We start from the raw sequence: 14066 nt of genomic DNA on the forward strand, positions 1-14066 counted from the left end.
ATTGCCTAATCAATTATATTACTCATGTTTAGTTGTGTACTATTTTAGATCGATTTTTATGAGAAACAATACTTTTAACTTGATGGTTGCGTATTGCCTAATCAATTATATTACTCATGTCTAGTCGTGTACTATTTTAGATCGATTTTTATGAGAAACAATACTTTTGGTCACACGTTAAGTTTTGGTTAAACCTATCATGTCGTCAAACGATAAACTTTCGTACATACAGTCTTAATGAATCGAGTTTAGGTCAATATCAAATGTCAAAATGACAAATTTGGCTAGTATGAATTCTCTGATGCAGACATTGGGAGAGGAAATTAGGGTTTGAGGTGAAGAAAAATAAAGAATTTGGGGTTTGATGGTGGGAAAGATGATTTGGATTTAATAATGGGAAAGAATTATGTCATGTAAGTATCATCAACCACATCATCAATTACATCGGCCATGTCTTTAAATTTGGACAATTGTTTAATAGATTGACTGATCGAAATTGGAAAATTTTATCCCAAGTATCAAAATAATTGGCATTAGATTTTAGGTGACGAACCTGCAATGTTTTACTGTTTTGACTGTTTCATTGACCCGCGAAACATGTAATCAGAAAGGAAAGGCATAATCAAAGCCCTATCAAAGAAGAATCGGACATACCTTGTAGTCCTTCGCAAGTCAACTTGAACGCTTGGTACTTTTATTCACCCAAAAAACCAAATATTGAATCACGAAGCCCCGAACCCGCGCCACTCTCAATCTCCCTAGGGCGCCAGATTGAGAAGCTGAAAATGGAGCCAGAAGAAGCGGGTCTCTCGAAACTGGCTGCAGTGATGGCCTGCACGGCCTTGGCATTCTTTTATGTTGCAATTCTCTATGCTCCAACAGTAATCCTTCGGCTCCCTCCCCCTATTTCTTACAAGGAGTTCATGATTCGACGGTTCATATGCGCTGTCGTTTCTTCAATCGTTTCTGTTGTGGCTTGCGGTCTCATTCTCCCGGTGAGCTTGGCTTCTTCCCCCTCCCCCTTTTTTTTCCCAGTGTTTGAGTTCATTTGTTTGTTTTTGTGGCTTTGTTTGAGGAACTACGAATGTGGTATGTCTGATGCGGAGGAATGGTTTGTTGGATATATTGAATGACACACTTACAGGGCTGACTTCGATATTTGTTTATGATTGGAGCTGTTATCAGAAATAATTCCTTAGACTTGCCAGAAACCAAGATTTTCGTAGCAGTCTAGCTGACTTATGTAAACAATTAGAATTGAAGGCTTCCCTGAGCTTTCTGCATATTCAGTCAAAACTTTTCAGGAACTGCTTTTGTCATTGATTTCTCAAGATTTTCTTATTTAATCCAGCTTTTGGATTGTCGTATCCTTCACTTGTTTTTTGAATGAGGTAGTTTGAACTCCTTATATAAACCACTTTATGTTGCCAATAGAATAATTTATCTCGAAAGAACAAATCCAAGCATGAAATGTTTGAAGATTTATTTGTGCTGGGATACACTTGTGATGTAATTGGAGACTTGGAGTCTCACAGGGGTTAAGTAAGAGAACACTAGAAGGGTTAATAACTTAATATACATGGATAGACCCATAAACCGAAGTCTTAAAATCTTGAGTTCGGATGTGAATCTAAACATGTAGACCCATAAGCCTGTAACAAGTGTGCCTGTTAATATTTGAAGTGGAAAATTTTCCAGGATTCCTGTGTCCATTATCCATTAAGAATTTCTTATCAGTTTTTATATTATTATTGTAATTCTTACATACAGTGGGCCTTATGACTTTCATTTTCTGTTTCTATGTAGTTTTGGAATCTGTCCTCATTTTCCTTGTGTCTATGCATGCAGATAAGAAGCAGAGAGGCATCTGTTTTGTTTGGTGTTTTTGGCATTCGAGTGGACCATATCGTGAGTATTAAGGTTTTGGTATCTAATTGAAGTGTTTGTTTGTGCCATAACACTGTATTATAAGCGCATGGAAGGAGCTTTTTTTTTTCATGTGGTAATTATCACTCTACATACTTTATGGTCTGCAGATTGGAAAAGAGTGATTGATTGCTCAATTTGCACACTGAAATGCAATTTTATGTATGACAGTGGCAAGCTGTGGTCTTTCCTCTTTCCTTGACTTCATTAATGTACGCTGGATCTTTGATGCTAAAGTCTATGTTGTTGCTAAATTCAATGAAAGAGCATGCAGCTCATGGTGGAGGGATTTCTTTAGACTGTATCAAAAATGCTTTCCGAGACGTCATTGGCTGGATAGATTTCGTTGCTCACGATGTTTCGGCTTGGCGTAATTATGTCGTGGTCTGTACTCTGTATCTTTACCATTTGGACTTCTGATCTCACTGATAATTGCAATTGATTTAGTTTCGTTGCTGACATAGTGATGGTTTATGTTAGTGGCTAAAGTTTTACTTTATTATTAATGGCTTACCTTAGGTGCTGTGTGCGGCCTGTCAACTTTTTAGGCTGAACATAGTTGGTACATGTTTAAGTTGTAGATTCAATATGTATAAATTAAGAAATTCAAAATTTTGATCTGAAAATATGTCTGTCTCCCCACAATATTTTCTCTCAACCATATGTTTACTCTTTCTTGTTTGCCACATTTTTGCTTTTTTTCAAATTATGATAACTAAAGCTGAACTATTATATTGTTTGATTATTTCCTAAATTGGTTATTGCTGATTTGATGGATAGCTCGTATTAGTTTTCTTCATCTTGAATATCCTTCTTCTGTAGTAGTTTTATTGTAGTTGGGTCTCCAAATTATCTGTTACATAAATTCTTAACTGTGGTTCTAAAACAGGCGCCGGTAACGGAGGAGTTGGTGTTTAGAGCATGTATGATACCTTTACTTCTCTGTCGAGGTTTCAGAATCTCCAGTGTCATTTTTCTCTGTCCTACTTTCTTCAGCTTGGGTAAGTTGATTTGCTTTAGGAGATATCAGTTGTCTGGATTGATTAGTGCAGATTATTAGGTTGTTTTTGTTCTATTGATTGTTTACTTTTGTACTTGATTTGGTTGTGGATATTGACACTGTTATTACTAATCACATTGATCTTGAAAGAAATTTTGTGTAGTTGCAGTTTGTTTATTAAGGATGTTCTTGGGGAGTAGTCCAATCCAAGTGTGTGGGTTTTACATGGAGCCAAATTGTGCCCATGGTTTCCCTTGTATAAAATGAAAAATAACAAGGATGGCTGTGACATTTGTGCTAAAATTGGCTGATAGACTTTTTGAATATTAACATTTTCTATCTCAAATGTCTTGTTTGAATAACCTGTTCTACAGGTGCTTATTGAGTAGTCAGGGTTGGTATAGTAGGGATTTAAGGGTTGAGGGTATTGAAGAATAGAATTATGGTTTGTAGATCATACCAGATTTAAATTCCTTGAGATTATGAGGTAGAATGAATTCTAGATGCAAAAAGATGGGCCACTGAAACTAAATGGAAGAAAATTAGTGTTCTTAAGAGCTATTTGGATGGTGTTGATTGGTCAAAAATAGGAAGGAAAATGTGTTTTGTATTGATATATAGATATGAAGGGTGAACCTTGGTCTAGTAGTAAAGTTGTTTCATTGCAATAAAGGCACCCAAGGTCCAAATCAGAGAAACTGATGGAATGCAGTCTGGACCCTGCCTCCACTGCTAGAGCGATTTCAGAAACTCCTATGAAATGTCATCTATTAGGATCCAAAACCAAAACAAGAGTTGAGTTTAGACTTCATAGATTAAACTAAGGACTGTTCCAGTGAAATGAAAAATCATCAAAGTAATATCGACTTAATTAAACATGAAAATATCTTTTTTTAATCAAAGTAGATAAACATTAAAGTTCATAAGCCTCATATACTACAGTGGACACTTATTCTGAGACTAGGACATCCTATTTGTTGATGTAGAACTCATAATTCTTGCTATGGGATTTCATATAAAATAAGCTTTTTGTCCGACCAAGTCCTTAATGCAGCATCACCACCTTTTAGCCTTTCATATTTTGCCCGGTAGTAGGTAGACGTGAATTTTGATGTTACTTAATAATATTGTGCATTATTGTTTGTGTTCAGCACATTTAAACCATTGGATGAAGATTTATAGTCGAGAAAATTACAGCTTCTTCAAAGCCTCCATGGTTACAGGTGTGTGTTGCTTCTTACTCTTTGCACAGGATGGATGCTACATCTTTAACTAATCAATAGCTTAAAATTTTTTGAAGTCTTTGCTAGGGAACTTAACTGTTCCCATTTTCTGTATGTTAGTGTCTCATTGTTGAATGAACTTTATTTGTCAGGGCTCCAGCTTGCCTACACTGTGGTCTTCGGTTCATATGCTTCCTTTCTCTTCATTCGTACAGGTGATATTGCTTGGCAGTGAGCGGTAATATTGTCGGGTTAATCTTATAATTTTTTTTTCCACTAAGATATCCGTTGCTGAAATGCAATAGAATCTAGATGGACATGGTTTTGACTTTTGATTTAATTTTTACACAGATTTTTTTTAAGAAACTCTATGTAATTCAAATAATGACTTTTATGAAATTTGGTTAATTTTAGTTTGTTGGGTTAATGACTATGCTTTGTTGTTTCGGGTAATAATCTGTATATGAATTAATGTGCGTGATAACTTCATACATGTTTCATAATAATTTCCTTAAACGGAACGTGAGTAGGATCTCCACATTTTCTGGCCTAAATTCTTAGTACTTAACTTTAAAAAAAAAATCATTTGTAGGCCGCATACTACAACATCTAATAGTTGCCATGCCTATAGTGGTGGTCGCACTAAGGAATTGTCAAACTTCTAGAAGTTTCTCTGATGATCTGAAAATTTTCTAGTTGCCTGACTTTCTATTTTTAGGGAGCCATGTATTTAAGTGTAATTCAGTGATTACATGTAGTTCATTAGTGACTTGGACAATATGATATTGTATCTAAAGGAAGTGCTTTAATCAATTTGTGTATGTTTTTTGCAGGACATATTTTTTCTCCATTAGTTGCTCATATATTTTGCAATTTGATGGGATTGCCTGTGCTGTTTGCACAGAAGAAAGGTATGTGAGAAATTTTTCCAGGAAACTAATTCTTCTTCTGCGAGTCAGTATTTTTACAGCTTTTTAAGTAATTTGATTGTTTAATGAATTCAAAATTTCATATATGTGATAGTATATAAGCATAAATATTGGTGTATATTATTCAGCACCATTGCTTATTATCTTTCAAGGCACTGCATGCTCGTGCTCTCCAATTTTGGGATCCATTTTTGAACTCAAATCTTGATTTTCTACCTCTAACACTAATTAGAAGAGTATTAGCTTGTGGAAGTTTAACCTGAGGTAAGTGTTTTTTTGTTTTTTTTTGCTTGGGAGTTGGTTTAGATTTCAGGAAAGTCCAAAGAAGGCTCTGGATTGCATTTTCATTTTGCTTGTAGAAATGTGAGCTGTGCTGTTTGTACATTATCAATTTTCTGATTACTTTTATTACTCATCTCTTTATCATGAACCGGGGAATGAAATGCATATAAGCTCAGCTACAATATCGAAAAGCATCCCTTATTTGCAAAGACTCTGATGGAAAATAGAACATAGTATTTTAATGAGATTTGCTAGGCAGCTGCTGGTGCAGGATTCATAGTTCATACCTTGGGTGGCCATCCCATGTTTTGAAAATGACCACTCTTATGTGCTTCCGTGGCCTGGATTTGGATGTTGTAGTTGCATGGTGATGCATCTAGATATTAAACTTGCACGACTATCTCTTTCAGACAGCAAATAAACTTTAACCCAGTTAACTTCGTTATTGCATGCCATATCTTCTTTTGGAATGGGGCCAAAGTGCTTCTGCTGTCATAAATCTGGTGATTTTATATGAAAGTTATCATTGTTTTGGAGCAGCTTGAGTTATATTTTCTGACAAGTAATGATAATAGATGAATTAGTGTTGAGATGCAAACTATTAAACTAACATATATTTGACTTAAGTTTTTCCCATTTTGCAAAATGCCTGATGATATCAAGTTTTTCAAGTTTGTGGAATTTATTTTCTTGCTGTTTCTGTAGTCTGGAGCAAAGCTAACTGAGTTCTTGGCCATTGCTTAGTGTCAGTGGTAACCTTTATCCTCATACTTGTTACAGGGATAGTGAGTGTGGCATTTGTGGCTGGACTGGTAGCTTTCGCGTGCCTTATTTTTCCAGTCACAGAGCCTGGTTTGTATAATGATAGAACAAGCGATTGCCCGTGTTGGCAGGGATATTGCTCCTGGAGTTGAATTTTGTGAAACCCTGGGAGAAATATGCTTGTTCACTTTGCCAAGTACTAATGGAATTGAATACGAAATCATTGTTATATTAATTTGCTTTTAAATACAAATATTTGATGTAGAGTATGTTCATCAAGGAATTTCATTGCATATATGTTAATCATTAAATCTTCAAGGGACGAGCGTTTGAGCAGGAGACAATTAGTGAAAAATGATCCCCGGATTGCCCCGGCAAAATGGATTGACGCTGAAAAAAGTGGTCAAGCGAGTTGCGTTTGGAATGAAAGCTGCTCCTTACAGTTTTAACTTTCAACTTCTAAATCACCACATGTGTACTGTTGGGCCATTTTTTATTCGAACGCGGTACATTTAGCAGTGCAAACACACTGGTGGTATAGTGGTGAGTAGAATACTCACCCGGTGACCCGCATTCCATCCATGGAGTTTAGGTTTTGTTTCATCATCCTATTAAAACGGGGCGTTTTCCCTATTAAACTTCGCGCTCTCATCATTCCTTTGTTTTTCAGTCAACTACCAAAAGCGAAAACGAAAACGAAAACGAAAATCCTTCAGATGGTTTCGCGGCGAGAACCTGAGATCGAATAGAATTTTAAATTTCTTTGCCGCCCATTCGATTTAAATCCCCAAAAAAAAAAAAATTGTGTTCGATTTCCTCTGTCGAGTGGATCCCTAATCACTACTGATCTGTTGATTGATCCGCTTTTTTTACCGGCTTTCTCATCATCCGAACAAAGTTACAAGCGAATCTGCGAATCTCAGTATCTCGCTGATGCTCAAATCTTGACGAATTTTAACGGATCTCAGCAATCGAAGGTAATGCTTAAATCTACTCGTTCTAGCTCATACTGTTTCTTTGGAGTCTGCGTTTCCTTCATTCTTATGGACAACAAAATTTTCGTGACTCGATCTGATGATTGATCATATTCTTGCCTGTTTCTCATCATGCAAAACGAAGTCACAAGCGCCTCTTCAGATTTCACTGATACTCAAACCTTGAGAAATTTGAATGGATCTCAGTAATCGAAGTTAGTGCTTATTTCTATCTCGTTCTAGCTGGTACTGTTTCATTAGTGTCTCACTTTCCTTCATTAATTTTGATTGAAAACAAAATTATCTCGGCTGATCTGTTGATTGATCATATTTTTAAGGTTTTCTCATCCAAACAAAGGGCTCAAGCGTCTCTGCAGATTTTGCTGATGCTCAAATCTTGAGGAATTTGAATGGATCTCAGTAATCGGTGGTAATGCTTATTTCCATCTTGCTCTAGCTGTTACTGCTTCATTAGAGTCTGTTCCCTTCCTTTTGATCGACAGCAAGTTGTGTTTGATTTTGTTGTTGTGTGTTTTGCTGATATCTTTTGTTGACTTACGTATGTCTACAAAAATTAAATCTAATTGTTGATGGACTTTCTTTGTATTCATCAGTTGGCCAATTTTTCAAGCTACAAAAGCTTAGTGATGTTTTCTTTAATCTTTATAGTTTATATTGTTTTCTGCATCCTTAGCTAGGATCCAGAGGTTATAGTTCACAATTAGAATGTTGAATTCTGTTTTTGGCTAAGCTAATAAGCATCAGTTTAGGCTCTTCTGCCCTCTTTTACCAAAATGTTATCTTGTGTATTGTTTATTTTTTGTTCAACAATTGTATGACCTCGCTGCAGGATTATGGATAGGAGATAACCAAAGATACTGAACAGGCTTGATCCACATATTTCTCGTTTGCTCAGCTTTCCCATTGACATTGTGGATTTCATCAGCTCTCGTGAACAGGTACCATTCTTGCTTTCCCTGAGGCCTGAAGTTTGTCTGATGCTAAACTTTCCAGGGTTATGAACTGCATCAGACAAACTTCATGGAATGTTTCTTTTTCACAAGATTTCTTTGGTTATTAATGTTGTAGTCTTATGCAATCTACTTCATTTTATTTGAAATGCAGCATACAACATATAATTTCAGTGTGCGCGCTTTGTGTGGCTTACTAATTTTTGTCTCATCTTTACAAATTAACCATCAATTGGGCTTTCCTGTATCTATATGATGAATATGCCATTTAACTTAGGTCTTGACTTTGAGTTTAATATTAGAACCATATACATGATGCCTGAAAATTTGAACTTTCACAGAGGGCTATATTGATCACATTTTTGTTGCCCCATGCGATTACTGTTCACGTTTCCCTCTGATGCTTTCATGACGAAGGCCATTAAATGAGTCACAAATTTGAGCATCATCTCTGAAACCTCATAAAACAAGGATGTTGAGTAAATAAATGCTGTATTCATTAGATATCAGTGCCATAATGTAGGTCCATCAGAACTTTTGTGAGACCGAAGGCCCATTCAAGAGGTGGGTCAAGGGGAGTTTGTAGATTAAGCCCATTCTAGGCACAAATTAAGTCCCTCTGTGTGTGCGCGGATATTGCACGTAGATTTGAAGGAAACGTTCGTTAATATATTGATTTGTCCCTACATTGTTGTTTACTTTAACGAGGTTCATACTGTTATTAGGCCTCTAGCACCCCAAAACAACCCAAGGGGAATATCTCTATTGCTCCTACTCGACATAATCTCCTTATGGATGCTATATATATGAAGAAAAAAAAATCAGTTATGGATGTTGGGTTCAATCGCAAGAGGATGCCTCTTTGTTAGAAATACAAAGTCTGCTTGGGTGATGCCAAGTGATGTGGTATATAATAATAGTTCAACCTAATACATGTTGAAATCTAATCTTTAGAACAAAGATGTCCGGACCCTAGAGCATACAATACTCCATACTTGTTGTTGGTTTAGGTTATTCATCGCGTGAATCCAAATTTATTTCACTCTTATTCACCTTCCCATTGCTTTGACAGTGCCAATTATCATCCCAATAATTACTATAACTTGTTTATATTCTTCGAATAAAGTATATATAACAAAATTTATGTTAACCAAATAGCATCTTAAAATGGAGGTCTGCGTTCTCGGTTCTCCCGTCAACTCATCCTCTTCTAGTAGTTTAGGTCTTCCGAAGAAGATTTTTTCCATCATTCCTTGGTCCTCTTCATACGCACAAATTGACCTGTAGTGACGGGATTTGGTAGCTTCTAATAAGTGTAGGGTTTTTAGATATATTTTAGTCTGATTAGACATTTTATTTTGTCTGATACAGGTCTTTTCATGGTCAACGAATATACGCCATGACGCAATGTCATGTCATGAGTAGATATTGTGAGTCACCACTTTTTCAAACTAAACCCTCATTGACCTTCTCTCCTCAATCTTCCATGACGTTGTGTTTTGATTAGATTTCCCCATCATCTCCTCTCTGCAGAAGAATGAGAATGAAAAACCCCTTCTTAGCTTACAATATCCACTGTTTCATTTTGTTTTTTCTTTTCTCCCCCTTAAGTTTTGTTGATCCCTCTTGGAAAAGACAATGTGCATATATATAAAGGGTCCTTGTATCCTTTTTCTTGAGTATTTATGAGGTTCAATTTTGGGCCATGCAAAGCATTACTCCCACTTGAACATAATATTTATGGTGGAATATCAAATATTAAGAAGCAAGCACAGAAAAGGTCCCCATGCTTGCTTGCCCATACATAATGAATTAAACGTGTGTTCAAAAGTTAGGGTCATTTAAAAAAAAAATTGCTAATACCATGACATTTCTCTGTGTGTTTGTTTTCCTTGAAGTCTACATTGTGTTCAGCTTTGTTGAAATAAAAATAAAAAAAAGGTGAAGGATTAAAGATATCATTAACCTAAAAGAAACTAACTAATGCTGACAGAGATTCAGAGTTCCCAGTGAAACTATCGTCCAAATTTATGTAGTCTATAGCAGAAAGATTTATCCAACTGAAATGATTCATTTTTTCACCTACTACTGTATATATTCATTCACTCACCGCCACATCAAACATAAGGAAAACAGAGACATATAGAGGTAGAATAATATTATATTCCCTACTAACATATAGATAGATAGATCTTTGCAGTTCTGAAATCCATATCTTAATCCCCCCCAAAAGAAAGATATGATAAACATGAATATAGAAAGTAACCCTTATAGATAGATCCTGCCACTGTCCTATTTAGCTGAAAGTGGAACATCTGCTACTACTGTCTGAATATTGTTTTACACAAAAAAGGCAAAGATGTCTAGGTTGGCTCAAGAAATCTAACTGGACCACAGGATCAGTTTGTGCTAGAAGTGGAAGGATACTGGGAAGAGCTGGAACTAAGGTTGAGGTCACTAATAGTGTTTTGTGCATTGCCTTTTGAGTCTCCCTTGGAAAGCTTCTGTTTTAGCTCAGATAAAAGGGCTTGATTCTCCTGGTTGAGCAATTGTGCCTTCTTCCTTAGCCTCTCATTCTCTTTCATTATGCAACAGTTCTGCAAGAACAGATTTGAGTTCAGTCTGTCCATGTCTTAGACTCCCTGTAATACTCCCTGAAAGCAAAAAGACAACAGTATCAGGAAAGATTATATCAATAATTTTATACATTGTATAAAAAATAAATAACCGTTTTTTTATTACAGAATCAAATTTTCCTACAATGATTTTCAAATTTAGTATACAATTTTATTTCAAAATATATCACGTCTAAATAAAATGTAGAAGCATAAATGGAAATGTAGAAACAATGTTATAATGAATAGCAATAATGACAGCTTGTTAAAAGAAGAAACCACTAACAACAAAGGGAAAGCAGAGCCGGTGGAGACCAAGGAACAGTTAAGTATCCTAGCCACTCTGACAAAAATAAATAGAGAAAATAGATTGTTGGGAGGATTAAGAAGGGAGACGATTAGATGGAGTAACAGCTGTGGAAATGAAAAAAAAAAGGTCTTTCGGCTGCCTAAACTTGAAAGAAAAGGATGGGAGTTTAGAACAAGGCACATTGCAGAGAGCTTGTGCTTATGTTTACATTATATGGTCTTTCTGTGCTTGTTGCCTTATTTGTTTTGCATAAACAGAATGTTCCCACTTATTACAAAGGACTAGACGACCGAAAGTTGTGAAGATAGAAGAAAAAGGAAGCAGAAGAATAAAGGGACATACTCAGAGCATAGATAGACAGAAAACTCAGGGAGAAGCAATAGAAAAGAAATGGTGGTGAATCCAATGAGAATACATCCAGAATGAACAGATATTCCCTCAAAATGAGGTGAGCTTCTCTTCCTGTTCTCATACAAAATAGCGAAGTAGTATTTTTCTAATACCATGTACTGTTACTCTGTTAGAAACAGAACAAACCACAACCAACAAATCCCCAAAGTAGACTCAGACAAGTACCCATGTAGATGAACTTGTCCACATTAGTGAAAGAAAGAACTGCTGAAGAACAAGTTGGGAGAGAGAGAGAAGGGAGGGAGAGAGAGGGGTGGGGGCCTCTATCTTTCTCTGTATCTTTCCAGAAAAGATCACCTTTAGAAGATGGTTGGTTAAAGAGCTTTGGCCGAGGAAGCTATCTGGTCTGCAACAACTACTAGCAGTAATGTTAAAAAAACAGAACTCTTTGTGGTGAAGTGAGGGACAAAGTGAACAATGCGACCGAAAATTTATAGAGCAAAAGCTGGAGATGAGAATTGTAGAGAGAGAAAGAAACAAGACTTACGATGTGGAGGGGGACATGCTTCTCTCTCCTGACACAACAATCATGCATGTGTAAGCATGGAAGGCGGCCGGCTAGAGGCTGAGGATTTAATGTTTTTGATGATGACCAAGGATATGGCATCATGTGAATGATTATAACGGGGGCATTTTGGTCATGTAACTTTGGGGCATTATTGGTATTAGAGGGGCCAACATTGTGATTTTTGGCTTTAGGGGGCTTGCAAAATGATGGTGGGCTAGGCCGTCCCCAAGATTCGCAATGATGGTTCGAATTGGTTCGCACCATCATCACCACCCTCCCTCTCCCTCATCCTCATCATCAATTGTCTTTTGTTTTACTTCTTAATCCTTTCGTTTTCTAGTTTCCTACTATAATTTTCTTGGGTTGGCAACTGTTGGTAATAATCTTTTTTTTTTTTTGCCGTAATCTTTCCCTTGCTGAAATGGCGGTTTTGTGCTTGGATTGCTCATACTTTGCCACTTGTTTCTGTTGTTATTATTGCTCACTCGTAGTTGTCATTGTTGTCAACAGTTAAAGTCTACATTATGTAGGGTCACCTCACAAGTTATATCCAAAGGGTACACTGGGAATTCAGGTATGAATATATTACCCAATTGTTTTGCATCTTTTTCTTGTGTATATATGTTTTATGCCAAAATGAAATTAGAGTATAAGACTTTGATGATACAGGGTTTGTATGTGGAAAATGACTATAATGCATCTGCTTGAACTGTTAGCATAACTGATTATTTTTTGTTCTGCATTATTAGAATCATAATTATGAGCACAGTATCATAAGTTAAGCACTGCTGCCTCATATAGGAAGAGATAGAAATTATGGAGGGTGAAGGGTTGGATGAGGGTTGGGCCAGCCTCAGCCCACATGTGTTATGAGTGCATTAACTTGAAAAATGCGTCATATTTACAAGGTGGAGTTTTGGATTGTTCTATGTATAATTGTCAACTAGATTTGGTGCCCCATGGAGCTTGTTGATATAAGACCTAATTTGTAGGTATTCGGACTCCACAATTCGTTTAAAATAAGAACATCTACAATTTTAATCTAATAGTTTGGAAGGTTTATCTTATTACATTTTTGTTTTTTCATTTTTAAAATTTAACTGGCTTTTCGATGTGAATTTTAGACTATAGAGAACGGTAGAGCCCCAAATCTAGTTTTTAGAGTGTTTAACTCAATGTACTTATGGTTTTCCCCTATCAGTTGACCAATTTTGCTGAAATGACATGATTGCCTTGAACATTATTTCAAAATTTTCAAAACTTAAATTCACTCAACTGTTTTTGTAGCTACAATATCTTCAAAAAAACCTAAAGTTTGGTTTGCTATATCTGCCTTGCCTAATTTTTGTTTCAGTGGTAGTATTATAATTACATGCTCTTATTGCTTTGTAATTATTATGGTTGCGCTTTTCTACTTTCACTAGTAGCAATTTTCACTTGATCGTGTCTCATTTTAGCATAGACAGCTAGCCGTAAGTTCTAAAGTATGGCGACTACTTTACCACTTAAGTGGAAGTTAATAGTATTTAATTGGGGCATTTTGGTAACACTTTCTTGGCTTTAGAGCAGTCGTGCAGCTGCACAATCTACTTTATGATACATTAGACAGACACAATGTTTGTATGAATGGGACAAAAGAGGGACACCTATGCAGGATGGCTTGCTAAGGCAGTCTTTCCTTAGAGCTACAATTGGGATTTTTTCCCTAGATTTTCAAGAAAGCTCATTTTGCTGCACAAATTTTTCTTTTTGGATAAGGGTGCGTGGTAGAGTTGTAAGAGTGTAATTCAGAGGTCACATGTTCAATTCTTAAAAACTAGTCTTTTCATATAAAATGTGAGGATAAAATTTATATACATCTTGTTTATCCCCGATTCCGTCCACTGTGGAAATCTTGTGCATGGATGTTATTTATCCTTACCTAAGGGTGGGCAAGAAACTTTGTGTAATCATTTGAAAATTCACTCGTTGTGAAATATTCGATTTGAGGCATAACTATTATCCTTAGGTTGAGTCTGTCGCTCTAGTCACAACAAATCATATAGTTGGACAAGACCTTAACATAATGGCATATAGTTCACAAAATTCAGCCTGACCAACTACCTATTAGAAATTATTCACAGATTATAACACGTGAGACTTAAACTTGTGACCA

General features: G+C 36.2%; 1 protein-coding gene across 8 annotated transcripts; it reads left to right on the plus strand.

The window, feature by feature from the left end:
- Window positions 1–604: 604 nt before the first annotated feature.
- On the plus strand, window positions 605–13767 carry LOC120013135 (CAAX prenyl protease 2-like). Of its 8 annotated transcripts, none has more exons than XM_038864819.1 (13): window positions 607–995; window positions 1849–1920; window positions 2098–2310; window positions 2816–2927; window positions 4078–4149; window positions 4302–4364; window positions 4983–5060; window positions 6141–7099; window positions 7242–7342; window positions 7435–7526; window positions 7947–8055; window positions 11250–11440; window positions 11517–12161. In XM_038864819.1, the coding sequence occupies exons 1-8, from the start codon at window positions 786–788 to the stop codon at window positions 6272–6274; spliced, it is 954 nt and encodes a 317-aa protein (XP_038720747.1). In that variant the 5' UTR covers window positions 607–785; the 3' UTR covers window positions 6275–7099; window positions 7242–7342; window positions 7435–7526; window positions 7947–8055; window positions 11250–11440; window positions 11517–12161. The 8 variants fall into 8 exon arrangements, with proteins under 8 accessions (XP_038720752.1, XP_038720751.1, XP_038720747.1 ...); XM_038864817.1 differs by having other exon boundaries at window positions 11523–12161; XM_038864816.1 differs by having other exon boundaries at window positions 11250–12161.
- Window positions 13768–14066: the final 299 nt, after the last annotated feature.

The sequence above is a fragment of the Tripterygium wilfordii genome, chromosome 13, assembly GCF_013401445.1.
Source record: "Tripterygium wilfordii isolate XIE 37 chromosome 13, ASM1340144v1, whole genome shotgun sequence".
Taxonomy (NCBI): Eukaryota; Viridiplantae; Streptophyta; class Magnoliopsida; order Celastrales; family Celastraceae; genus Tripterygium; species Tripterygium wilfordii.

Bases quoted from the DNA above. Each gene is read 5' to 3' on its own strand.
- LOC120013135 (XM_038864816.1), top strand. From the start codon at position 786: ATGGAGCCAGAAGAAGCGGGTCTCTCGAAACTGGCTGCAGTGATGGCC. The intron at 2,311-2,815 runs GTCTGTACTCTG...GTTCTAAAACAG, and splicing joins CTTGGCGTAATTATGTCGTG to GCGCCGGTAACGGAGGAGTT. The intron at 2,928-4,077 runs GTAAGTTGATTT...GTTTGTGTTCAG, and splicing joins TCCTACTTTCTTCAGCTTGG to CACATTTAAACCATTGGATG.